We start from the raw sequence: 27,212 nt of genomic DNA, 5'->3' as shown, positions 1-27,212 counted from the left end.
CAAACCATTGTCACATACCTTCTCCACCACACTTTCTTCTTTTGTAGTACAACATCTGAGACATACTTTTAGGGAGGCCTTATAGCTATGTAGATATGTTTTACTATTTACTATTTTGTCAAATTGAGAAAAACACAAGACCCGCATCACCATAATTTTTGTATTGAAGTAATTAACAAATGGAAGCAAGAATAGAACAATGCAAATATGAAGAAACTAAATTAGATACTAGATAATTTCACTAAACTGAGTCACCTGACATAATCTGCTAGCAATGATTTATCCACCACAGTGTTATTTACTAACAGCCTAAGTGTCCCCAAGATTGGGAGTTATGTCTCATTCACACTGTAATAATTCATATATGACAGAGCCCTGTTTTGTGAATCCAGCTGCAAAATTTCAAATCAGGTTCAAATGTAAATAATTCAATTAAGAAAGATCAGATAGTTAAGAGCTCCAAATACATGGACACACTTGTGTTCAAGCTATAATAAAAACAAAGATATCATCAATTTAATATCTCCTTTCCTAATTTTCTGAACAAGTAAATACTACAGTCCGATTCATAAGTGTGGATCAACATCAACTTAAGACTTTTAGGGTTTTAGTAAGAGGTAAGTGGAAAGGGATCCTCAGTTAAGAAGTCTGGAGAATCCTGATACACAGACAAGTGGATTTCTTTACTGTAGTACACAACAGGGTTGTTAATATACTTCAAAGGAGAGACATAATACAGTCCCTGAAGCAAATGTCACTACTGAACTTATAAATACCTCATGAGACCAGAGTATCTAAACCTCAGGAAAATACAGCTTTAGATAAATTATTATAAAGCATTGCTGAAAGTCAAATATTAAGCTTTATTTTACGAGAAAAATCAGCATATACATTGTATATTCAACCCTGGTACTCTTCTAATGCCCATCAAGATTTTTCTTTAGCTCTGAAACATTACATAGATATTTGTTTGTTAATCTCCCATGAGATGTAAACTCAATAGCATATAAGAAGAGTCTATTTGCTTCACCAACGTATCTCCTGCTTCCAGAGTAGTTCGTGATCTGAAGTAAGCTTTCAATAAATGTTTACCAAACAAAGAAAAGCCCAAGGTATAACTCTTAATTCCTTACTTAGAAACACTTCCTCAAGGTAGTATGAGAAAGTGCTTAATTGGAAGTATAATTTAAATTATTGAATTTCTACAGATATATGCCATAGAGAATTACTATAAAAACTAAAAAGTTAGGGAGTATTGTGCCTGACCTCCTAACCTAATAATATGTTTTTCAAATAGATTTAGCTGAAATCAGACAGGTCCCACAGAATTTACTATTTAAAAATCTACACGTATTTCACTAAAATTATCTGCATGTAAATATTTTCTAAGATTTAAAAAAATATATAATACATTTTTATGTGTGTTCACCAGTATAACTACTCTCAAATAATACTATGTAAATTAGAGTACATAACTGTTTAGAACAATTAAAACGTCAGTAATTTACAAAATCAGAATGCTCACCTGATTATCTGAGAGCCACATTGCAGTCAACTGCTGTAGCTTCGTAAAGCTAAAGGGCAAATTCTTTAACCTATTGGAAAATATACAAACAAAAATTATATTTTAACATGAGAAATATTAAAACAAGAGTAAACTGAATGGTTTTCTAAAAAATGTCATGGTACTGCATACGAGAATAGGAGAAAACTAGTTAATTCAGAAAAAAAAACCCCAATATAGATCTTTGAATGGGACATAAAACAAAATATTATTTGGTTTTGTAAGAATCAGTTTTTAAGATACAATTCTTCAATTGAATCAATTTGGTTGAGGGGGAATGGATAATCCAATAACCTCAAAAAATTATCTAATAAGAATTAATATTAACTATCCTTACCTTAATGACAAGATAAGAACACATTAAGCAATGTCTCATAAAACTGCTTTGGATGTATTATTTGTATTTATAGAGAAAAAAGTGTTACAGGAAGCACTCATAGTGACAGCTTGTTACAGAAACTGCACTGATCTATATTTCATTGTGAGCCAGCACTTTCATACTCGAGTACTATTTTAACATTATAACAAGTAAAAACAAAGTAATATAAAACTCATTAGAATGCTAAATTAGAATGGAATCCTATTTAAAATAGAATATCTACATAAACCTTCTGTCTTACACTTATCTACTCTTTTGTACCCATCTTCCAAGGCAATTTGTTGGAACCTAGGGCCGGGCCCTAGTTTTAGGGTACAATGTATGGGCTAAAACAAAGATTTAATATATATTTTTTAAGGCAGTGGTTCTTCTTTAAAAAAAAATAAAAATAAAAAAAGTAAGTCAGAATATCCTATCTGGTCAGAAAAGTGGGTTTTCACTGAAGCTCATTAAATCCGAGTCTTAATTTTCTCAAAATGGGAATACCTGTTATACTATTTCATAGGATTGTTTTGAATAATTTATAAGAAACTATGAAAGCAAAATGTAAAAATGCTGTAGAAACACTCTTTTATCATTACAGAAGTTTCCATTTCCACAGAGGAGTTCCACCCCCATCGAATGACTGAAACCAAGAATAGTACCAAACCCTGTACAAACCAAGGATAGTACTTCCACTCCGCTTCCCCCAACACATACATAGCTTTCCCCTTAAAGAAAGCACTTGATGACTTCTTTTTGGCATATCCAAGTTGCCAACCTCACTATTCTTGTGCTTTGGGGCCATTATTAAATAAAATAAGGGCTACATGAACACAAGCACTGTGATATGGCGAGAAGTTGATCTGATAACAAGAGGGCTACTAAGTGATGAACAGGGCAAGTAGCATATATAGTGTAGATATGCTGGACAAACAGATGATTCATGCTCTGAGTTAGACAGCTTGAGATTTCATCATGATACTCAGAACAGAACACAATTTAAAACTTATAAACTGCTTATTTCTGGAATGTTTTCATTAAATATTTCGATCCACAATTGACCACAGGTAACTGAAACCTCAAAAAGTGAAATCACGGATAAGGAGGGACTACTGTAAGGAGGGACTACTGTATTTTACCTTTACCTCTGGGAAAATTATTGTTCTTACCTTAAACTTTGTTACAATTTAGCAGCCCTCGTGATCTATCTGCTCTATACCTTGGCTACATTGTCCAAGCTATATGAGGGGTGTCTAATCACACCTCTGCTCAGAAAAATACAAAAAGCAGATTACATTAAAAGTTGCTTTGCTCAATAGCAGTTTTAAGGTGAAGATCTGATTTTAGGAATAAAAAAGTTTTCTATAAAGGAGAGAATAAAGGTTGCATAACTAAAGTCAACACAAAATGAATCATGAAGTTCAGCTGGTGTGGATCAGTAATTGAGTATCAACCCAGGAACCAAGACATCACTGGTTCGATTGCCAGTCAGGGGTTGCAGGCTATGTCCCTCCTAGGGGGTGTGCAGTAGGCAGCAGATCAATGATGTTTCTCTCTCATTGATGTTTCTATCACTCTATCCCTCTCCCTGACTCTCTCTTTAAAAATCAATAAAAACATTAGAAAAAAAGAACTGTGACAAATAACAACAGTATAATTAAAATCAGGTAAAGTTACATCATTATTTCAGATAAAAATTATATTTGAAACTTCAATTTTATCCAATCAATTTATCCTATAAAAAAAAACACCAATGAATACATATTACAAACCTATTGTCACTTAAATTAATGACTTTTAATTTCTGCATATCACCCATTTCCTCTGGAAGTGTCTCAAGTTTATTGGAGTGGAGAAAGAGTACAGTTATATTTTTCCAGCTGCCAATCTGAAAGAGAAATATAAAACTGGAGATCAGAAATATGGCTATCTGCTAAACAGACATAAGAAAAATATTTTCAAAAGTTGTGAAAAATACTCTTCTCATTTATAATAGTAAATTATATTTTCCCTTTATTAATTTTATATTTTCGCTTTATTAATTTTCATGTATGAAGAAAGGTACTATGGTATTTCTTGTAAACCAATGTAGCTAACAAAATAACTTAGTTACATAATTATTTTTGAAAGAAAATAAAACCATACTAGATACCTATAATAAATAATTAGAAAAAAAATGAAAATTCAAAAGGAAGTTAAAATACAGTACCTCCGGGGGTAACTGTTGTAAGAAGTTATGATCTGCAGCAAAGGTTCTTATATTAGTAAGCTGCCCAATAGATGAAGGTAAAGCTTCAACTTCATTGAAACTACAATCCAGTTCTTCTATTGATACTAACCTTTAAGAAAAAAAACATGCATTAAAAAATATTTCTTATCTATAACCCAAAACTTAAGAACCTAAGAACTTTTGAACTTGGACTTAATGAAACTAGCAAAACTGTCTCCACTAAGATAAACTTCACCAATAAAAAAATCGATTTATCTTTATTATAAATATATCCAACCTGCAATCAGTTGCTTTTTAAAATGTTTATGAAATCTCCTTTAGAAGGTACTGTATTTATGCAATTATCTGAAAATATATATGGCATGTTTTTTAAAGTAAAATCTTCTAGTTTTATTAATTCACAAAAATCTTACCCTCCAATAGAGTCTGGTAGAAACATTAATTGATTTTCATCTATTTTAAGAGTTGTTACATTCTTCAATGAACCTATTGAGGGAAGAAATAATACACAATTTTCCAGCTTGAACTATAAGCAAGTTAATGTGAGCACAAATGACATTTGACATTAATCATAAAATTTTCTTAATTAACCCGGCGATACTATAAAACCCCTTCACTCTATTCCCTTAGCATATATTTATTTTTAATTTTTAGTGTATATTTACCTATTTAACTCTCTCTGAAATGTAAGCATCATTAGAGTAGGGACTTTTTGTTTGCTTTGTTCACTGATATAGTCCTCCTCCTTAAAATAATGCCATGCACAGTAAAAACATGTAATACAAATGTGGTATTAATAAATTAAAGAAATGGTAGTATGAAGTTAGCTTTCATAGGTGTGTAACAAACTATTCTATGAATAACAAATACTAAAGCAAGAAAATGAAGCTTATTTTAAAATAAACATACTGAATAAATTATGGAATTTAAAAAATGTAACCTGAGCTAAAAAAAAACTATGTAGTTCAATGGAAAAACATGTAAAAATATTTTTTGGTTTTATATTTAATCATCACAAAGAAGCCAATATTTAACTTTGATTCTTTAATCAAAATTATTTAATTCCTTTGATGCATCATCAGACAAGCAACTAGATGAATAAATAGATTCTCATAAAATTTGCTAAACAGGTCTCTGTGTATGTGAGTCTAAAATGAAGACTGAAAAGAGTGATCAGATTAAGGGCTATGATAAAAAATTAAACCAAGATTGGATCAATTAACCTCTTTAAAAAAATTTATTACAGTAATAAAAATGACAGTTCCTTAAGGAAAAAATACAATAATATCAACAAAGGAGTAAATCAGGAAAAGCTTAAGTAAGATTTGTGACTTCAGCAGTACAGTAAAACTATCTCAACAATGGCAAAATCTTAATTTCTCAGATTTTACATTATTAAAAATTAACTACAGCCGAAACCAGTCAATAGAGCGTTGGCCTGCGGACTGAATGGTCCCAGGTTCGATTCCAGTCAGGGTCATGTATCTTGGTTGCAGGCACATCCCCAGTGGGGGGTGTGCAGGAGGCAGCTGATCAATGTTTCTAACTCTCTATCCCTCTCTCTTCATCTCTGTAAAAAAAAAATCAATAAAATATATATTTTTTAAAAATTAATTAAATGAATTAGAAAGCAATACAAACCAATAGTTTCAGGCAGTTGTTGAAGTGCATTGCTTGATAATAGGAGATCTTGAAGGTTTTCACATGCTGAAATTCCTTCTTCAATCATTTCAATATTATTTTTAGAAACATCCAAATATGTGAGCTGTTTCAAACTACCAATAAACTATAAGTAAAAAAAGAAGATCGAATGACTATCAACAGTAAATAATCTGTAAAACGTTTAGGTAATGGACCTAATACCAAGTTATACCTTATAATTAAATGTTTTATATGAGAGAGGAAACACAATTTAAAAATATACCATTAGTTATGTATTCAGTAATAAAGCTAAAAGTTCTACTAATTTTAGTCCAGCAGAGCAGCAATGGACATATACTTTTCTTTGGAACTCAGCTGTCCATCACTGACAAGGGAGATAACACATACAGGGATTCTTATGCTTTAGGTGTGGGAATGAACAAAATGTCAGTTGATAAGACAGAAACTACATGGAAAATACTCTACTTGAACAAATCCATGGGCAAACTGAATTAGGTTACAAAGTCAATCGTGCACTGAGAAGGACACACTGCATGGTATTAAAAAAAGACTATTTTACAAAAGTTAATCGTGAAAAATTTCTGATTTTAGTTAACTATGTGTTAACAATAAAAAATTGTTTATATAACTATTTAATAATATTGAGAATTAAGTAACCATCCATATTTTCACCAAGTAAAAATGATTTCAAAGTATACAATTAATAAAACTGCAAAAGATACAGAGCAGTAAGGAAAGCCATTTAAAATTTGATATACATACCCCTGGAATAAATGTCAGTCTATTCCCATCCATCCAAAATTCTTTCAATCCACTTAGTTGCTCAAGTACTTCAGGCTTTTTGAATTTAGAAGGAAGAGGAAGGAATACAATTATTTACTTGGATGTTTAGATTTGGGGGGAAAAAAAAAAAAGACCCTGGGAATGTCTAATGACAACTTTTAGTTTAAAATTAAAAAATGAGGAGGAAATAAAGCAGAGCTGAGAGTCAAGCCTTTCTCTCTATATCACAACTACAGAAGAACACAAAGATAGACGATCCCTAACAGCAGACTGAATAACATTCATGTAAGCTTTTGATTACATAATAGATGTACGTATTTATACAATAAAAAAATAAAAGTAAGTGCCACTGCTTTCAAGAGTACAATAAAAACTACTCTCAATCATTACCTGTAAAACATGAAGGCTATTAAGAAGCGGAAAGAAAAAAACAAGTAGGGCAACATACACCTTAAACGTCCAATAAGGGAAAGGTAAGTAAACCATGGCATAATCACGTTAAGTGCATTCTGTTATTTTATTTTATTATATTTTATTTATTATTTTATTATATTTTATTATATTTTATTATATTTTATTATATTTTATTATTTTATTTTATTTTATTTCTAGAGGCCCAATGCACGAAATTCGTGCAAGAGTAGGCCTTCCTTTCCCCGGCTGCTGGCACCGGCTTCCCTCTGACACCCTGGACCCAGGTTTCTCTCCGGCTACTGGCAGGCACCCAGGACCCCGGTTTTCCTCACAGCCCTGGCTTCGTCCAGAAAGACATCCAATCTAATTAGCATATTACACTTTTATTATTATATTGTAGATTACTATTTTTTAATCCTCTCCCGAGAATATTTTTTTTTATTTTTAGAAAGAGAGGAAGAGACACAGAGAAAGAGAGAGAGAGAGAGAACACACATATCAATCGGTTGTGTCCCATATGTGCCCCAACTGGGGATGGAACACACAACCTAGGTATGTGCCCTGATGGGGAATCAAACCCACAACCTTTTGGTGTATGGATGACACTCCAACCGAGTGGCCCAGTTATTTTAAACTCCCAGCAATTACATGGTGAAAGATTGTTTATAATATAAGGTTGAGGACCCAAAAGATCAATCAAAAAGTTGCAGTGGTCCTTGGTATTTAGGCAAAATTTGACCAGGGGCATTCAATTCACCCTTGGAGGCTCTTCTGAATTCATCCTTCAAAGGTATTTGTTACCCCACAAACCTGTGTCCAATCATTGACACTGTGAAGGCATCCTGTTCCAACATATCTAATCACCATAACATCAGTAATATATAAAAAGCTATCATTCAGATTTACTTTTAACATATAAATATTGGTAAGAATTCTAGGTACAACATGGATATTTTAAAAATTCCTTTTGAGCTTTACCTGTTATAATTCTAACAGTATGTTTTTTATAAAGTATATATATTGTTCAGCCCGGCTAGCTCAGTCGGTAGAGCATGAGACTCTTAAAGTATATATATTGTTGGAAGACCAAAATGGTATAAAAATTAATGATTTCTGAGTGCTGCCGATTCATAAAAAGAACAATAATTAAGAATTTTCAGCTGAAACCGGTTTGGCTCAGTGGATAGAGTGTCAGTCTGCAGACTGAAGGGTCCCAGGTTTGATTCCGGTCAAGGGCATGTACATTGGTTGTGGGCACATCCCCAGAACTCTCATCAATGTTTCTAGCTCTCTATTCCTCTCCCTTCTTCTCTGTAAAAAAGTCAATATATATTAAAAAAAAAAAAAAAAAAAAAAAAAAAAAAAAAAAAAAAAAAAAAGGAATTTTCGAAGTTAATATGTGAATATGATAGTTTAATACATATAAAACATATATCGAGAGAGTACAATAGTTAATTTGGGAAGCATAGAATATATATTTTTCACAAGCAGTAAAGTATTCCAAAACACACAGTAAAACCAATCATAAATCACCTTCAATTAAAATATAAGAATATGAAAGTCTTTAAGATAAAACGAGGTATCCAAAGCCTCACTGAGAAGCTGAGGGTATTTAGTGAGCAAATGTACAAAACAATATCCACAGGGCAATCATGCAGTTGGCAGTGCTGCAGAATTCCTGTTCTCAACACATCATTTGAAATCTACCACAATTAAAAAAAAAAAATAAACTTACAGACATAATGTAAACATTTTAAGTAACTTCTTCAAAAAATATATCTGGCAAACTCTGAGTTCTCTTGGAGAAATGAATAAAGCTAAAGAACTGCTTACATATTCCTTTCCTTTTTTATTCAGTATCATAGTACACTTAGTATACAAAGCAAGAAACATAACCCAGAGATCTCACTAACAACTCAACAATAACCGTTGTTTCACTCAATATTTTCCCTTTAGCTAGTAATTTTATTCAGTTTTAGCACTGAATAAATTCCTAAGCAATACCCCTGAGAGTTTTGTCCAGAAGTAGCACTTTTCTGTCATGCATTCTAGTCTGATGAAACTTTGTTTTCCCTTACAATCTCTCACACTTTCTACTCCCTATGCCTAAAAACTTTTGGTTACTTTTGTACCTGGGTTTTTCGTTAATTTTAACTTTTATCCTCACACCTGTCAAATGTTTCTATATGGTTAATTTTCTCTGTTAAGAACTTTCATATCTTGTCTCTCAAAATTGTGTTTATCTTTACCCAATTTCATACTTTAAAAAATTCAGAGAATACATTAATTTTCACATTTTATTCTTGATGAAATATAAGACTATGGACAGTACGACTGGTGAGAACTTACCACTTCTGTGAATTCATTACTTCCCAAATCCAATCTTTCCAGCTGGGTTAGTCTATTCATGGTTCTGTGCACAATGGATTAATAAAGAATTAAGTATACAAAATATCAATTACATGGAAGCTTTCAAAAGAATAGTGTAAAACATTCTTATGTAATCTCTACTGATGTATAGTTTTCATATGTTGACAAAATAAAAATAGTTTTCTAAGAACAGGAAGTCGTCATACAGTTATGTCTCAATGACGGGAATATGTTCTAAGAAATGTTAGATGATTTGGTCATTGTTTGAACATCAGAGTATTCCTACACAAATCTAGATAGTTATGCCTACTACACCTACAGGCTATATAGTACAGCCTAGTGATCCTAGGCTACAGCCTATACAGCAAGTTACTGTATGAATACTCTAGGTAGCTGGAGCACTATGGTATTTCTAAACATAGAAAAGTTACAGTAAAAATACAGTATAAAAAATAATGTGCATGTGCAATTCTATCATGTCTGGAAATTTAACATATTAGAAACAGTAATTAGTAAATAAACTAACAAATGTTTTTCTGGCTTTTTAGTGAAAAAATATAAAACACATATCATAATTGTAATGTCACTGTGTTATGCACCTAACATTACTTTTCCTCAATGCTTTCATTTTAAATATGCCATTGTATCAATTTTAATTAAATTCATCTCACAAAAGCAATTTTTCTCAATGCTGTTTTATTCAACTAGGATTTACTGAAGTCTGTTTTCAGATATTATGAGGTACTACATTTCACTTCCCTTACTCTTATCTGTCTTTGTCCCAGGAAATCTATAAGCCAGTTCTAGTTTGCTTCATAACAAAGCAAAAGGTGTTTCCAGGATCTTTCTCAAGAAAGATTAGAAGCTATGATATTTAACTCCTTGGTCCATAATACTGTTATCAGGTGGACATTTCAGAAAAGTAAAGAGGGGCTGTGACAAGATAACAAAAAATTCACTTGTACCAATTAATGATATCAACAAGGGGAGGATACAAAAGAAGGAACAAAAAGAGAAGCAATGCATTAGAAATGACATCCTTAGAAAGTTGTTTTAAAATTGATTTAGGAAAATGTGAATGTACATATATGCAATAAAAAGAGGAAATATAATATCAAGTCCTAAAATACATAATGTCAAGTTGTAGCTAGCTACTACTGGCAATTTTGGTCCTACTCCTCCTCCTCAAAAATCTACCTAAGACACACAATTTTATTTTATTTATTTAAAAAAATATATATATATATATATTTTATTGATTTTTTTACAGAGAGGAGGAGAGAGGGATAGAGAGCTAGAAACGTCGATGAGAAACATCGACCAGCTGCCTCCTGCACAACCCCTACCGGGGATGTGCCCGCAACCAATGTACATACATGCCCTTGACCGGAATCGAACCTGGGACCCTTCAGTCCGCAGACCGATGCTCTATCCACTGAGCCAAACCGGTTTCAGCACACAATTTTATTTTTATTACATTTACAAGTCTTTTCATTAAGATCAAACTTCCCACTTCAAGAAGAAAGTAGAAACAATATCCCTCAAATTTCCTCCTATTTACCTCTAACATTCTTTTGTGTTTAACTCATTTTTATCTCTCTTCTCCTGTCTCAAAGGAAAAGTCACATCCTTTGTATTACTGGTATATGCCCTCCACTATTAAGATGGTATTAAGTTTTCCTTGACCATGAATCTAAAACAGCTTTCCCACTGCTCTGACATTTGATGTGAGTTTGTAAAGCTTCCAAGGTTCTCATCATAAGTCATAAATAAACAAACAAAATAATTATATTTGCAAATTTGAAGCTAAGGAGTTAAAATTCACTGAGTTAAAATCAGTAAAGTCCTTATGATCAGATAGATCATATTAACTGTAGGATATTTCAGTAATTAAATTACATTTTGACTATTCAAACCTTTTAGAAAAAAGTCCAAGTTTTGAATTAAGGATACAATAACAATACCAAATATGTAACATATTTAAACCTTAGTCTAATTCCCACTTTAATTTATACTCACAACTTTAATTCCCACTTAATTTATAATCAGAACTATCACTATAAAATGCCAATCATTCTTGCACTAAACAATTACTGAATACATAATGTCTTTTGTGAATCAAAACTAGATATGCTCGTCCAGCTGGCGTGGCTTAGTGATTGAGCATCGACCTATGAACCAGGTGGTCAAGGTTCAATTCCCAGTCAAGGGCACATGCCCAGGTTGTGGGCTCAGTCCCCAGGGGCGGTTGTGCAGGAGTCAGCCCATCAATGATTCTCTTTCATCATTGATGTTTCTATCTCTCTGTCCCTCTCTTCCTCTCTGAAATCATTAAAAAAAAAAAATATATATATATATATATTAAAAAAAACCTAGTTATGCTCTTTGCCCTCAGATTATAGTCATGGGGGTTAGGGGAAGGAAGAAGCTGTAAGTACATGAGCACAAGATACATATTTACATATGCTGGTCAGGTAAGAAGGGAGTGAAATGTATAAAAATAAATGGGACTAGTATGGTAAAAGTCATATAACAATTAAGTAAACATGGTGCCCAGAAGTTGAGTAAACAGAACAACTAATTCCTAGGAAACTGGAGATACTTCTCTGAAGAGGTGACAATTAACTTTGACAAACAAATAGTAACAGGAGACAACAAAATTTTCTTTTATATAAAGGGGCAGATAATACTTTAATCTTTACATATAATTTCTGTCACAACTACCACTCAGAGCAAAAGCAGCCATACGCAATATGTAAATGAAAGTGGTTCCAATGAACTTTATTTTTAAAAAGTAGCAATGAATTCAGGATGTTTTAGGACATTTCTACAATAAATGAGCAGACTACACAGTGTATTTTGAATTTGTAGATGTGTTTAACTTATAATATTTGCTCTTGGACTGCCATCTCTTCTTGATGTTCGCTTACCAGTAGGGGGCCCTCACCCCATTTCTCATTTATAATAGACTGAAAAACCAGATAGGCTTTTAGAACTATAGTTATCAGACTTCACATGAAGATCTTTGAATTTCTCTAGTGAGTACCATATAAGAGTTCTGGTATAAGAATTGAGACTTTTATTTGGGACTCAAGCCGGTTTTACATACTTATTTCTTTGACTTTTGTCACACAAGACTGTGTTCCAGAGACTATGAAATCATTATTAAATGCCAAATATAGATGCACAGATTTTTACACTGACCACAACTAATATAAATATGACCACAAATGCCAGTCTTTTAAAATAATTTGCACTTGTATTTCAGATATTAAAAAGTTAATATTTCTGTAAGGACCTAATTAAAAATTCTAAATTAAATTTTACAAAGTATAGCACCTCTACTTACTTTGGCAACATTTTCAACTGGTTTTCTCTAAGTTCTAGTATTTGGAGTTTAGTTAATCTGCAAAACAAAGAAAACAAATCAAGTATCTATGACAAAGACAAAGAATTAACAAGTTAATATCATACTTTGAAGTTTTAAAGCAATCAATATTTATTGTGTAATTACAATATGCAGAATACTGTATTAAAAATTACACAGGAATACAAAGTAATACAAAGGAAGAAAAGGCTATTTCTGCTCTTCAGAATTATTGGAGGGGGAGGGGAATAAATACTTCCAGACATCCTCACAGCACAAAGTGACTGTCCCTAAATATCAAACCTAGAGCACTTTATGCCTGTGAAAATACCTGCCAAAATTATTAAGTATCTCTGAATAATAATTCAACTCCAGAGCTTGGCTCAGAGAGAAAACCATAAGGGAACACAAGGAGACATGAAAAAGGAGATATCTTCCAACACTACTAAGATGCATTTCCCAATAAATTTAGAGGGAAAATAATTAGATTAGGTGGTACAGAGTTACTAATTAATGCTACAAAGCAATATTACATAGTATATAAATATATCAAATGAACATGTTGTATACCTTACAACTTCCACAACGTTATGTGTCAAATATATTTCAATAAAAATAAAAATGGTCCAAATGTCAGATACACAAGAGGAATCCAACAAGCATATAACCTTTATCTGTATGTGCAGAAACACATGCAAATATGTTTATGTATATAAATATATGGAGCATGACAATGTACTCATTGGGCTGCAACACTAACCAGAATTATTTTTTTCTTTACTGAAATACCAGAAGCCCGGTGCATGACATTTGTGCACTGGTGTGTGTGTGTGCGTGTGTGTGTGTGTGTGTGTGTGTGTGTGCGTGCACAGGTGTTTGTGTGAGAAGGGGTCTTTCAGCCCCGCCTGCACCCTCTTGCAGTCCAGGCTCCTATCACCTCCACTGCTCACTAGTTGTGAGCCCAGCTTCTGGTTGAGCGGCGCTCCCCTGGTAGGATGCACTGACTACCAGGGAACAACAGCTCCTGTGTTGAGCGTCTGCCCCTGGTTGTCAGTGTGTGTCATAGTGACTGGTCATTCCGCCATTTGGTCGATTTGCATATTAACTTTTTATTATACACTAGCGGCCCGGTACACGAAATTCGTGCACGAGGTGAGGTGGGGGGGCACCCCTGAGCCTGGCTTGCACCCTTTCCAATGTGGGACCCCTTGAAGGATGTCCTACTGCTGGTTCACAGGGATCAGGGACTACTGGCTCCTAACCACTCACCTGCCTGCCTGATTGCCTAATAGCCCCTAACTACTCTGCCTGCTAGCCTGCTTGCCCCAAACTCCCCCTCACTGCCAGCCTGCTTGTCCCCAAATGACCCCCTGCCAGCCTGCTCACCAACTACCCCCCCTTGCCAGTGTGCTTGCCCCCAAATGCACCCACCCCTGCCAGCCTGCTTAACCCCAACTGCCCCCTGTGCCAGTGGGTTCGCCCCCAACTGCCCCCTGCTGCCTGGTCACTCCAAGCTGAACCCCCCCCCCCAATCCTGATCCTCTCCAACTGACCGCTATTGACATCCTGCTTGGCCCCCCTGCTGATCTGCTTACCCCCAATGACTCTGCCCCCCACCAGCCTGATAACCCACAACTGCCCTCCCCTCTTGCTCTCTAACTGCCTCTACCTCGGCCCCACCACCATGCTTTGTCCAGAAAAATATCCAGAAGGTATCCTGGAAGATCTCCCAGTCTAATTAGCATATTACCTTTTTATTAGAACAGTGGTCGGCAAATTCATTAGTCAACAGAGCCAAATATCAACAGTACAAGAATTGAAATTTCTTTTGAGAGCCGAAAACCAACTTCTGCGCATGGGCCACGAAGTTACACTTGCACTGTACCTGTGTGCCCACCACGTGGTATTTTGTGGAAGCATCACACTCAAGGGGACCAAGAGCGGCATGTGGCTCGTGAGCGGCAGTTTGCTGAGCACTGGCATAGAAAGAGGCCTGGTGCACGGGTGGGGGCCAACTGGTTTTCCTTGAAGGGTGTCCCAGATCAGGGTGGCGTTCCCTTGGAGGGTGGGGCAGCCTGGGCAAGGGGCCTGTGGTGGTTTACAGGCCTTCCATGCCCCCGTGGGGTGAGGATCCCTGTTGGGGGATGGTGGCCAGCCTGGCTGATGGGCTGAGGACTGCTTTCAAGCTAGCCACACACCCTTTCGGGCAGGGATTCCCGCTGGGGTGCCTGGCCGGCCTAAGTGAGGCCAGCCTGGGCGAAGGGCTGTTTGTAGGCTGGCCAAGCTTCCCAGAGGGGACCCTCACCCCACGGGGGTGTGGTCAGCCTAGGTGAGGGACTGATGGCTGTTTGCAGGCTGGCCACACACCTTGGTGACCCAAGCCCCCAGCTCCTCCTGTTTTGTTTTGCTTTTTTCCCCCAGCACTTCCTTGAGTGGAGGCCAGGGCCAGCTGGAAGGAGATATCTGGGATTTATTGATCTTCTATAATTGTAATTTAAAAAATTTTAAAAATATATATATTTTATTGATTTTCCACAGAGAGGAAGGAAGAAGGATAGAGAGCTAGAAACGTCGATGAGAGAGAAACATCGACCAGCTGACTCTTGCACACCCCCTACTGGGGATGTGCCCTGCAACCAATGTACATGCCCTTGACCAGAATCGAACCCGGGACCCTACAGTCCCCAAGTCGACGCTCTATCCACTGAGCCAAACTGGTTTCGGCTATAATTGAAATTCTGTAGCCTTGAGCAGAGGCCAGGGCCGGCCAGGGCAGGTGGGAAACTTTGCTTCCTCCATCACCAGGAAGAAACCTGCTTACTCCAGCTCCATGACTGCCATCATATTTGTTAATTTGCATACTCGCTCCTGATTGGCTGGTGGTTGTAGCAGAGGTATGGTCAATTTTCATGTTTCTCTTTTTATTAGTGTAGAGGATAAGTGACATTATCGTAGTTTCAGGTATACAATGTAATGATTTTATCTTTGTATATAATGCAAAATGGTCACCAAAATAAGTTTAGTTAAAATTTATCACCATAGTCACAAATTCTTTTCTTGTGATGAGAACTTTTAAGATCTACTCTCATGCCCTGCTGATATGTTCAATAGTTAGAGCATCAGCCTGAAGACCAAAGGGTTTCCAGTTGGATTCATGGTTAAAGGCAATGATTAAAGGCGCATACCTGGTTTGTGACTTACTCCCTGGTCTGGTTAGGGTGCGTGCAGGAGGCACTGATTCATTGATCAATATTTCTCTCTATCCCCTTCTCTTCCCTCCCTCCCTCCCTTCCATTCTCATTCTCATTCTCATTCTCATTCTCATTCTCATTCTCATTCTCATTCTCATTCTCATTCTCATTCTCATTCTCATTCTCATTCTCATTCTCATTCTTTCTCTTTCTCTTTCTCTTTCTCTTTCTCTTTCTCTTTCTCTCTCTCTCTCTCTCTCTCTCTCTCTCTCTCTATTTTATTGATTTTTTACAGAGAAGAAGAGAGAGGGATAGAGAGCTAGAAACATCAAGGAGAGAGAATCATTTATCAGCTGCCACTTGCACACCCCCTACAAAGGATGTGCCCACAACCAAGGTACATGCCCTTGACTGGAATCGGACCTGGGACCTTTCAGTCCACAGGCCAACGTCTATCCATTGAGCTAAACTGATTTCGGCTCTTCCATTCTCTCTTTAAAAAAAAAAAAAACATCAAAGGGAAAAATATCCTCAGGTGAGGATTAACAAAACAAAACAAAAAAAAACAAAAAAAAAAGCTGAAGCCGGTTTGGCTCAGTGGTAGAGCATCGGTCTGCGGACTGAAAGATCCCAGGTTCGATTCCGGTCAAGGGCATGTATGTTGGTTGCGGGCACATCCCCGGTAGGGGGTGTGCAAGAGGCAGCTGGTCGATGTTTATCTCTCATCGACATTTCTAGCTCTCTCTCTCTCTCCCTTTCTCTCTGTTAAAAATCAATAAAAAAATAAAATAAAATAAAAGAAAGAAAAAAGAAAAAAATCTACTCTATTCACAATTTTCAAATATAGAATACAGTAATTACTAAATATAGTCATCACACTGTATATTATACACCATGACTTATCTATGTTAGTTACAATGTGCACAATTGAATATTAACTGAAAGTCTTTACCTATTTATCACCTTCACCCACACATACCTACAGGAACCACCAATCTGTTATCTATAAGCTTGGAGGTTTGGGATTTTTTTTAAAGTTTCCACAAATAAGTGAAATCATATGATATTTTTCTTTAATTTTAGACAAAAAAAGAAGACTCTAAAATTAACATGGGTAGCAGTTTCTCTAGCAATTAATTTAAAAATTATAATTTGATTTATAGTAGTGATTCATCTTCTCTTTTAAAAAAATTACCGAGGGACTATAAAACATCTAGATATTGAGGGGAGGAGGAAACAATGTGGTAAAATACACAGAAACACATTTTTTTCTTTAGAATTTTAATTCTAGTGAGAAGACATAAACCAATAATCAGATGATTTTAAAGTATGATAAATGCTAAGAATGAAGCACTTATTTCAAATATGCAGAAATTACCCCCATTTAAACTATTTTTGCATACTTTATATTTTTTAAATATATTTTTATGGATTTTAGAAACTAAGGGAAGGGAGAGAGAGAAAAAAAATCAATGATGAGAATCATTGATTGGTTGCCTCCTACACGCCCCACACTGGGGATTGAGCCTGCAACCCAGGCATATGCTCTGATTAGGAATCAAACTGTAGGTTCATAGGTCAATGCTCAACTACTGACCACATTGGCCAGGATATTTTTGCATATTTTAAAAAACAATTCAAGTTTCACATTACTTTTCATTTTAAATATTTCACTGTTTATTGCTAACTTGGAAAAAATAAATTCAAAGTCAAAATAAGTTCTGAAGAAACTAAAAACCACAATGCTTAAAAATAATTACAAAAGAGCCTATGAAACTATAATTAACAGTATTACTAAAGCAATTTGTAGTCTTAAAAACTTTACATAAGCTCACAAGAAAAGGTTTTAGAAAAAACTGTAATTTACCTGCCAAAATTAGCTGGCAAGAACTCAAGAAAAGCATCATTCAGATACAACTGAGTTAGGTTTAACAGCTGAGAAAATCCATCGGGAAGCCTATACAAAATATACCAGAATTTAAGTTAAGTTCACATATATAATTTCAATCTCTTATTAAAATCTAAGAATCTGTCTAACCAACACACATTCTTAACAGATAATAGTCCCCTCTTTACAAGTGATCCTCAAATTGAAATTTGCCTTTTGTAATAACTTACCTGTTTCAAAGCTTGTATCTGTATCTGTTAAAAGGTAGTAAGGCAATATTTGTCTTTAAGATAAAATCTGCACAAAATTGTCAGCTATGAATGAGCCACAATACACAGAATTTAAGACATAATTATGACATCTGTAGGCACTCTTAAAATTCTCCTTGGCTAACATCAATTCAAAGGACTAGATAAGGAATTCTAAACCTTGACAGTATTGACGGTTGGAGCTCGATAATTCTTTGTTGTGAGAAGCTGTCATCTGCACTATTGGATATTCTGTACTGTTGGATCTTTAGCTCTACACACTAGAAGCCAGGAGAGTGGCACCACAGGCTATGAAAACCCAAAATGTCTCCAGAATTTACCAAATAAACCTTTAGGGCAAAATCATCCCCATTTGATAACTACAGGTTTAGATCATTTTCAGTTTCAACATTAACCCCCAAGTAATCAAATATTCTATAATTTTATAATTAACACAAAAAATGATATAAAAGCTCAATGGCATTTTAAAGCCCTATGAAAATTTCTTAAGTATTAGCTTTAATTTGTATTCCCTATGACTTACAAAAGAAATCACAGATCTAGAACTTGATGCAAGAGCAATATTTTCATATGAGGATAAAACAATCTTTATATGTTTGTCCTGGATTTTATCAAGTACAAAACTTTCTTGAAGTAGATTCATCAGTCTTTGACTCATCTTCCTTCTCTCCTAGGTCACATTCCTCTGTCTTCCACAGCAAGTAAAGAAATGGTATATTTTTTAAAAACTCATTAAGTACATTACTATACTATGTGAAAGCTGGTTTCAACTTTCAATAAGCAATCCTAGTCTGTTTCATTTCACTCTGCTTGTCTTTTGCTTCACCACTCCATTTTTACAAAATTAACAGCATTGGCACCAGGAAAGTGTTCTGTGGTTAGCCATCACCATCATAAAAGAATGTATATGACCTCTGGTATATAGTTTTCCTACTTTTTGTTGTATTTCCCTCTTTGACCTTTCAGCTTACTACTTTCAAAAGTCTGAGTGTGCCACACATTTGATTTGCAGGTGAAGACATTCTTATCTTGTGCCAGCAACAATGAGTGAGGAAACCTGAATTCTAATCACATTTTAGACATTAACCATCTGTAAAATCTGGAGCAAAACACTTGCATTATCTGTCTGAATGTCAAATTTACCTTTGTAAAATATGGGGCTAGAAAGATTTAAAATATTCCATTTTAATCTAAAACAAATTTTATATAGATTTAAACTAATACTAAAAGTTTATTTCAATATAGAAAGTAACATTCTATTACTATTTCATAGTTGTATATTAAACTACTATTCATGTTTTGATAGTAATTTACAAAAGTAACTTATAATTCAACAGAGAAGAACTTACTTGGAAATAGGGTTTACACTGGCCTCCACAATTGTTAAAACTTTACAATTTTTTATATTCTCTGGGAACTCTTGTATTCCTAAAAAATGAACAAATAATTATCAAATTAAAAGAATCTATTACATGAAACCAGTCTAAACAATTTTTAAGTTCCAAGTAAATTCCCATATCAGAAAGATTTAAGCATAATTTTCAACCTTTATCAACTGATAGCACACATGAACTAATTACTTAAATTTCTCAGCACACACAAAAATGTTTTTTTGCTGATGTGTTAAAAAATAGATATAATTTTGATTCACTCACACCAGACGGCTATTGTTGTGTTGGCTGTTGTCATTTTTTATTTGACATCCAAGGGAAAAAGAGATCAGTGGCCTTGATTAGTCAGGTATTGCTTGTTTTAAAAATTCTTGTGGCACAACATTTTAAAATAGCTTATCTAAGCTATTCTTTCTAGTTTCTCTGCCCTATAATTCTTGGCTTTTTATTCAGTGTGCACATACAGGAAGAATTAATAACTATACAGTGTTCAGTTCTTTTATCTCCCCCTCCCAACAAGCTTTCTCCATCCACCACTTTGATATGTTTTAATCATTATTCTCATTAGTCTTCTCAAGAAGATAGGCCATTTGGATGCAACGGATAATTGTTTTAATACCAGTTGCTATTTGCAAAAGCTTAGGATAGCAGCTTGGCCAACTTTTCATTGCTTTAAAAAGATAACAACAAACCAAAACTTCACAGAGACAAAAGGAAAAAGCAAATTACTAGAAAGACTCATAAATTAACACTCCAGTTTTATCACAGAATACAAAAGATAATAAAAATGATTTCCTTAAGAAATAATGACGAATAATAATAATACCTTAAATTTATATACTTCCTATACATAGACTGGTCCAAAATGTGGTTAGCATTTTCATGAGATAGGCAGGAAAATGGCAATATTGATAATATATACTCGTGGTCGGCAAACTACTGCTTGCGAGCCACATGCGGCTCTTTGACCCCTTGAGTGTGGCTCTTCCACAAAATACCATGGCCTGGGCGAGTCTATTTTGAAGAAGTGGCGTTAGAAGAAGTTTAAGTTTAAAAAATTTGGCTCTCAAAAGCAATTTCCATTTTTGTACTGTTGATATTTGGCTCTGTTGACTAATGAGTTTGCCACCCACTGACCTATACTAATAAAAGCCCAGATGGCCCTTGCATGATGCCATCACAAGATGGCTGCCTCCATGTTGTAACAAGATAGCCACCTCCACATCATCATAAGATGGCCACCACAAGAGGGCCACCAGGGAAGGGCAGTTGTGGGCAATTGGGCCTGCAGGGGCAGGCAGCTGAAGGGACCAGGCCTGCAGGGGAGGGTAGTTGGGGGTGACCAGGATGGCCGGGGAGGGCAGTTCGGGGAGACCAGGCTGGCAGGAAGTGGTTAGGAGGTGATCAGGCAGGCAGAATGGTTAGGGTAGGGGCAATGAGGCAGGCAAGCAAGTGAGTGGTTATGAGCTAGCAGTCCCAGAATAGAGAGGGTGCAGGGTGGGTTGAGGGACACCCCACCCCTGTGCACAAATTTCATGTATCGGGCCTCTAGTATAATATATAGACTAATTGAGAATTAGATTACTTCCCCAATATAATGGAAACAATAAACAGAAGTAATGATTAGAGTCCAAGTCTTGTTCTTAGAAAAGTGTTTTAATCACTGAAACACACTACCTGGCCAATTGAAAAATACTGTACTATGCAAAAGACTAGAAACTAAGAAAATATAAAAGCAAAGATCTTAAAACAATAGCTTTTAAATAAATACAGCTTTTGGAAACACAGATCGAGTATGCCACAATGTTTCCTGCCTTTTCCAAGCAGGGCATACAGCTAATGAATATGAAAACAGTATCCAGCATAGAGATATGCTAGAATATTATTAGACTGAACTGATATGAACACCTAAAATGAGAAAACACAAGAGCTTAGATGTAAGATTACAACATCTTATTCAAGATTTAACATGATTAAATGTTACAATACAGAAAAATTTAGGGGTAATTCAAACTTCTCACTTAGAATGTGAAACTTGCATGCATCTCTAAATCAGTGGTCATTGAATCCTAAAATTTTAAATTATTTAAAAATCTGATGAATAATCTTTCAATTATTAAAATTATTAACTTTTCTCTCTCTCTCTCTCTCTCTCTCTCTCTCTCTCTTTTTTTTTTTTTTTTTACTATGATAATACGTGGAATACAGCAGCATTTGTTATGTGGTGGTTTATTATTTATATTGGACTATACTATTCTATCCCTCACTAATTCTGCATAGAGCCCTCCCTGTGTTTACCATTTTTCATTAGCAATTATTTCTTGACCATCTACTATGTGCCAGTATTCTAGAAGTCAGGAAAAGAAAGTACCAGAATGACATTCTAATAATTCCTCCTATGCTTCTAGACCTTTCTTAACATTGTTAGTTCTAGAATGTTTTTGTGCTACTACTTCCTGCTGTATATTCTTTTATTTTTAGTTTAAATCTCTTCTCTTTAATTATTTTATTCATTTTTAATTTTTAAAATACTTTAATTGAATTAATTGGAGTGACATTGGTTAATAAAATGATGTAAGTTTCAGGGGTACAATTCTATAATATATCATCTACACATTGTATTGTGTGTTCACCACTTCAAGTGATATGTATTATTCTAATTCCCAGTTTTACTTATCTAGTTACCATGCTATAGAGCTAGTGATTATTACAGGTCTCCACAATTAGACTCGTTTTCTTTCAAACCGGGTAGGGACTTTCTATCAATATATGTACATGAATGCTAATTGATAATCATTCATTTAAATACATGGAGTAGAGACAGAATTATTCAGTAAATGTTGTCTGGATGAAAAGAAAAATGAATCCATAATAGCTTCCTTCCATTGTATATTACAAAGCTCCCTTTGGCTTTTAGAACTGTCCTAGGTCCCTGCCTCCTAATTCTGTTCTACAGGGAATAATGGCAATTTAAATACAAATAACTAAGTTTATATTTTTCCTTCTTATATCTCCTAAATCATCGATAGTGCCAGAAAACAGGCAATAAAAACTCTCTACTTGACCAAATTTTAGTCAGGCTCCTCTGAGCACTTTTTTTTTTTTTTTTTTTTAAATTCCCACCTACAGAGGCAGGAGAGGCTCCTGATACGGTCGCTGTGCTAGCCAGCCATGAGCCTGGCTTTTGGCTGAGAGTGCTTCTCCTGTGGGAGCGCACTGACTACCAGGGGCAGCTCCTGCACTGAGCATTTTCCCCCTGGTGGTCAGTGCTCATCATAGCAACTGGTCGTTCTACCGTTTGGTCTATTTGCATATTAGCCTTTTATTGACTGAGTATTAAATGTTCACTGAAGTCTTGTATCTTTGGGTAGAGCATTTAGAATTTATCCTTATTACATTTCCTTTTTTCATAAATTATAAAATAAATACATGCTCATTCTAAAATTTTCAAATGTCTACTTTTCTCTCACTCCAAGGTAAGCACTTAACATTTTGGAATAGATCTTTCACTCTCTTCAATGTATACTAAACTAAAGAAGATTATACAGGAGAATAATGACCATGTCTTTTTTACATCTCATTATTAATTGTATTTCCAGCTTTTAATAAAGTATTTGGTACAGAGTGGTCTCTCAATAAATTAAATAATTTGTTCAAGTTCAATTCATATATAATGCTGCACAATTTTTTTCCTTTATACTAAATCTTTCTTGTCAGTAATGATGGAGCTACATTACATCCATTCTTATGGATATATGTAACTGTGTAATCAACAACATAGTTGTTACTAGTTTCTCATCATTACAAACAACAAGGCAATGAATATAAATAAATATATAAATTTAAGGATATATGAATATGTACATACATATATCCCAGCATTTAAATTAAAAGGACATTTTAATTTTCTTATACTTTAAAAAAATGTATTTTTTTTTTTTTTTCAGAGAGGAAGGGAGAGAGAGAGATAGAAACATCAATGATGAAAAGAATCACTGATCAGCTGCCTCCTGCACATCTGCCACTGGGGATCAAGCCCACAACCCGGGCATGTGCTTCATGGTTCATAGGTCCATGCTGGCCAGGCTCATTTTTTTTTTTTTAATATATATTTTATTGATTTTTTACAGTGAGGGAGAGGGATAGAGAGCTAGAAACATTGATGAGAGAGAAACATCGACCAGCTGCCTCTTGCATACCCCCTACTGGGGATGTGCCCGCAACCAATGTACATACCCCTGACTGGAATGGAACCTGGGACCTTTCAGTCCCCAGGCTGATGCTCTGTCCACTGAGTAAAACCGGTTTGGGCCAGGCTCATTTTTTTTATACTTATTCTCTACTTTGCTTTAAGCTCTCATAGGTCACTTATATAAATTTTATATATACGAAAACTAAAATAATAATACATTATTATAATGACTTTTCAATTTTGTATTTTTATTTGTTAAAACACAATATAAATCTTAATAATATATAACATGCTCCCAAGTACAAAAACTTAGGGTGGGGTAGGGAATCTTACCATTCTTGCTGACATCCAGTTCCCTGAGATTAATGAGATTTGCAATAGATGCTGGTAATGTTGTTAAATCATTGTCTGGCAAACTCAGTTTGTGTAGAGATTGACAGTTAAAAAGTTGCTATTAAAACAAGGGAAGAAAGGACTTTGATCATTTCTTAAGTTTCCTTAATTTTTCATTTATTAACCTTTATACAAATAAACAGTATTATTAAAAGTGAATCAGTTATACCTATACAAATACCAAGAAAGATCTTATTATTTTATGCTCTTATAAATCTGAACACAAATCAACCTACTCAAAGTGATTTACATCCTAACACTTCTACCTTGAGCAAAATGCACTAAGTGAGAATATGGTTGTATTGTCTATTGAGGCAGTAAAAAAATAAGTGGCTATAAAATATTGTAAATTTTGGAACTTGCATTTTAACACCCTTATTCCAAAATGAAAGGTTACATAAATTAAATTTAAGCAAGTGCAATCAACTTAAAATTTATTCAAAATATAGAATTCTGGTATGGGAGGACAAATTAAGTATGGGGGCAAATATATTGTTATGCTAAAGTCACAACTAAATGTGACCTAAAAAATATATTTACCGAAAGAAATAGGTAAGTGGGCCACTTCTAAGTTCCACACAAAACAACAGCAAAAACTTGTATTGTGCACATATTTTTAGGGCATTGCAAATACTCTGTATGACACCATAATAACGGATATACTCCAATATGTCATTCATTATACCTATGTCCAAACCCACAAAATAGGTAACATTAAGAGTGAAAACTAATGTAAACTATGTACTTTAGGTGGTGATTTTTCAACGCAGACTCCTCAATTAAACAAATGTACCATTTTGGTAGGAGTTGTTGATAATGGTGGAGGCATGTGTGAGGACAGAGTAGATATATGGGAAATCTGTATACCTTCCTGTTAATATTGTTGTGATTAAAAACTGTTATAACAAAGTAAAGTCGTTTAGAAAAACAGAATGGCATTATGAATAAGCCCTATTTAAGAAGGGCATTCTTCCAAAAATGAAAAATGGTGAGTATAAGTGATTCAGTTATTTGCACTATCATAACAAGCCTCTCTCTTACAACAATCCCTAGATTTATACCCCACTGGTGGTGATTAGAGAAAGAAACTAATCTTAGTCTTCCACATCCTCTAGGAGAATTGGCTAAGAAAGATAAATTATTTGCTGAAGAACAACATGGAAAAAGTACGTTACACAGCACTTGATCACAACATAGGGAAATAATTTATGAACATGCAACCCACAACATGTTTTGGAAAATGTTTTATTAATTTCAGAGAGGAAAGGAGAGGGAGAGAAACAGCTAACTGTTTCAGAAATAGCTAACAATGAAACAGCTAACTCATGCACACTGGGGATCGAGACAACAACCCTGCCATGTTCCCTGTTCGGAACCAAACCAACTGATTTATGGGTTGACACTCAACCACTGAGTCACACCAGCCGGGCAACTCACAACCTTTAATATTTTATCCATAGCTATATATGATTTCTTTATAAGACAACCTAGAATGGCAATGGATTTTAAAATGTTCTGTTTTACTAATAGCCAATGAAATATAAGCCTTCCTTTTTCAAAACTGGCACCCAGTAGGTATACACACAGACACAAATCTAAAATTTTGCATGTAACAATGGATACATACTCTATTTTCTATTCCATTAAAGTTAGCATTGCTGATAAAATATAAATTGCCTGATTAAATTAGGTCTCAGGTAAACAATAACTTTTTAGTAAAAGTATGTCCTATATATTGCATAAGACACACTTATAATAAAAAATTATTTATTATTTATCAGTAAGTTGTTTAACTGGGTGTGCTATGTTTTTATTTTCTAAATTTGCCAGTAAAAATCATAGCTTATTATTTAGAAATGCACACATATTAAATTGACTTTTAAGCCATTCATGTGTCTACCCACAGTTAGAAAAGTACTGTTGTTTGGGTGGCAAATGGTTCTAACAATTAAATTAAAGCTATTGCAGCTTTTCCATTTAAAAGAGAAGAAGAATTGAGTAGAGAATAAAGAGGATTAAGATTTAAGGGAAAAAGTAGTCACAAAAAGTTTTAATCAAGTAGATAAGATGAGACATTTCATGGCAACAATCCAACTTCTCCTTCTAGTTGTTTCTATATTTCAGAAATATTAAGTCCTCCAAAACCTTTCCAAACAAACTGAAATGAGGTAAACAAAATGCTATCTCTAAGAAGCTGTTTAACAACTAAATTAAAATGTAACAAACAGCCGAGACTGGTTTGGCTCAATGGATAGAGCACTGGCTTGGGGACTGAAGGGTCCTGGGTTCGATTCCGATCAAGGGCATGTACCTTGGTTTCGGGCATATCCCCAGTCGGGGGTGTGCAAGAGGCAGCTGATCGATGACTCTCTCTCATCGATGTTTCTAACTCTGTCTCTCTCCCTTCCTCTCTGTACAAAATCTATAAAATATATTTTATAAATAAATAAATAAATAAAATAAAATGTAACAAACAAAAAATGCCAATTTATCCCCAATGATAACAATGTAGGATCGATGTTTTATAAAACCAGAAAAAGAAAATTAATTTCAATTCTTAGTCTAGTTAAATTTATTGGCTACAGAAATTGTGTAGTCTTATTATCTTAGTGGCTATAACAAAACTGAAATTAAATACAAAATGTTAAATACAAAATATAAAAAGGTGTATATTACCACACCTTCAGTTATTTACACAACTACTTAAGCAGTTAACATAAAGAGACAGAGGTTAAAAATTCTATTTTTGAAATGGTTGGGCCTGGCTGGAGTGGCTCAATTGGTTGAGTGGCATCCGGTGCATCAAAAGGTTGCTGGTTCGATTCCTGGTCAGGGCCCCTATCTAGATTTCAGGTTTGATCACTAGTTTGGGAGCATATGGAAGGCAAGTGATCAATGTTTCTCTTTCACATATATACATACATGTATCTATCTATCTATCTATCTGTCTGTCTGTCTGTCTGTCCGTCCATTCATCCACCCACCTATCACCTCTCCCTTCCTCTAAGTATGTCCTTGACTGAGGAATACATACATATATATATATATATATGTGTATATATATATATGTGTGTGTATATATATATATAGTGCAGCATACCCTAAGATAAAATTAAACAAAAAATGAAAACAGTGCA

At 34.7% G+C, this 27,212-nt stretch overlaps 1 protein-coding gene and 1 long non-coding RNA gene across 20 annotated transcripts in view; both read right to left on the bottom strand.

Annotated features, from left to right (window-relative positions):
- Positions 1–27,212, bottom strand: part of ERBIN (erbb2 interacting protein) — a 95,155-nt gene that overhangs the window by 33,751 nt on the left and 34,192 nt on the right. For 16 of the 19 annotated variants that reach the window (XM_036410738.2, XM_036410739.2, XM_036410741.2 and 13 more), the window contains 11 exons: positions 24,016–24,133; positions 19,449–19,527; positions 17,810–17,899; positions 12,734–12,790; positions 9,364–9,427; positions 6,580–6,654; positions 5,797–5,941; positions 4,569–4,641; positions 4,135–4,264; positions 3,698–3,813; positions 1,526–1,595 (listed from right to left, as the gene is read on the bottom strand). In XM_036410738.2, coding sequence (XP_036266631.1) covers positions 1,526–1,595; positions 3,698–3,813; positions 4,135–4,264; positions 4,569–4,641; positions 5,797–5,941; positions 6,580–6,654; positions 9,364–9,427; positions 12,734–12,790; positions 17,810–17,899; positions 19,449–19,527; positions 24,016–24,133 — 1,017 coding nt within the window. Of the gene's footprint in view, positions 1–1,525; positions 1,596–3,697; positions 3,814–4,134; positions 4,265–4,568; positions 4,642–5,796; positions 5,942–6,579; positions 6,655–9,363; positions 9,428–12,733; positions 12,791–13,082; positions 13,223–17,809; positions 17,900–18,622; positions 18,768–19,448; positions 19,528–24,015; positions 24,134–27,212 lie in introns of those variants that run through there. The other 3 variants (XM_036410742.2, XM_036410759.2, XM_036410756.2) reach the window with 3 other exon arrangements.
- LOC118703635 lies at positions 11,085–12,181 on the bottom strand. Its single transcript, XR_004983113.1, has 2 exons — positions 11,757–12,181; positions 11,085–11,508 (listed from the first exon to the last, which is right to left on the bottom strand). It is a non-coding gene; the product is annotated as an uncharacterized LOC118703635 (long non-coding RNA).

Source organism: Pipistrellus kuhlii, unplaced genomic scaffold (assembly GCF_014108245.1).
Source record: "Pipistrellus kuhlii isolate mPipKuh1 unplaced genomic scaffold, mPipKuh1.p scaffold_m20_p_4, whole genome shotgun sequence".
NCBI classification, from domain to species: domain Eukaryota; kingdom Metazoa; phylum Chordata; class Mammalia; order Chiroptera; family Vespertilionidae; genus Pipistrellus; species Pipistrellus kuhlii.
The sequence above is the reverse complement of the archived record's forward strand: the minus strand, read 5'-3'. Positions and strand labels throughout refer to the sequence as shown.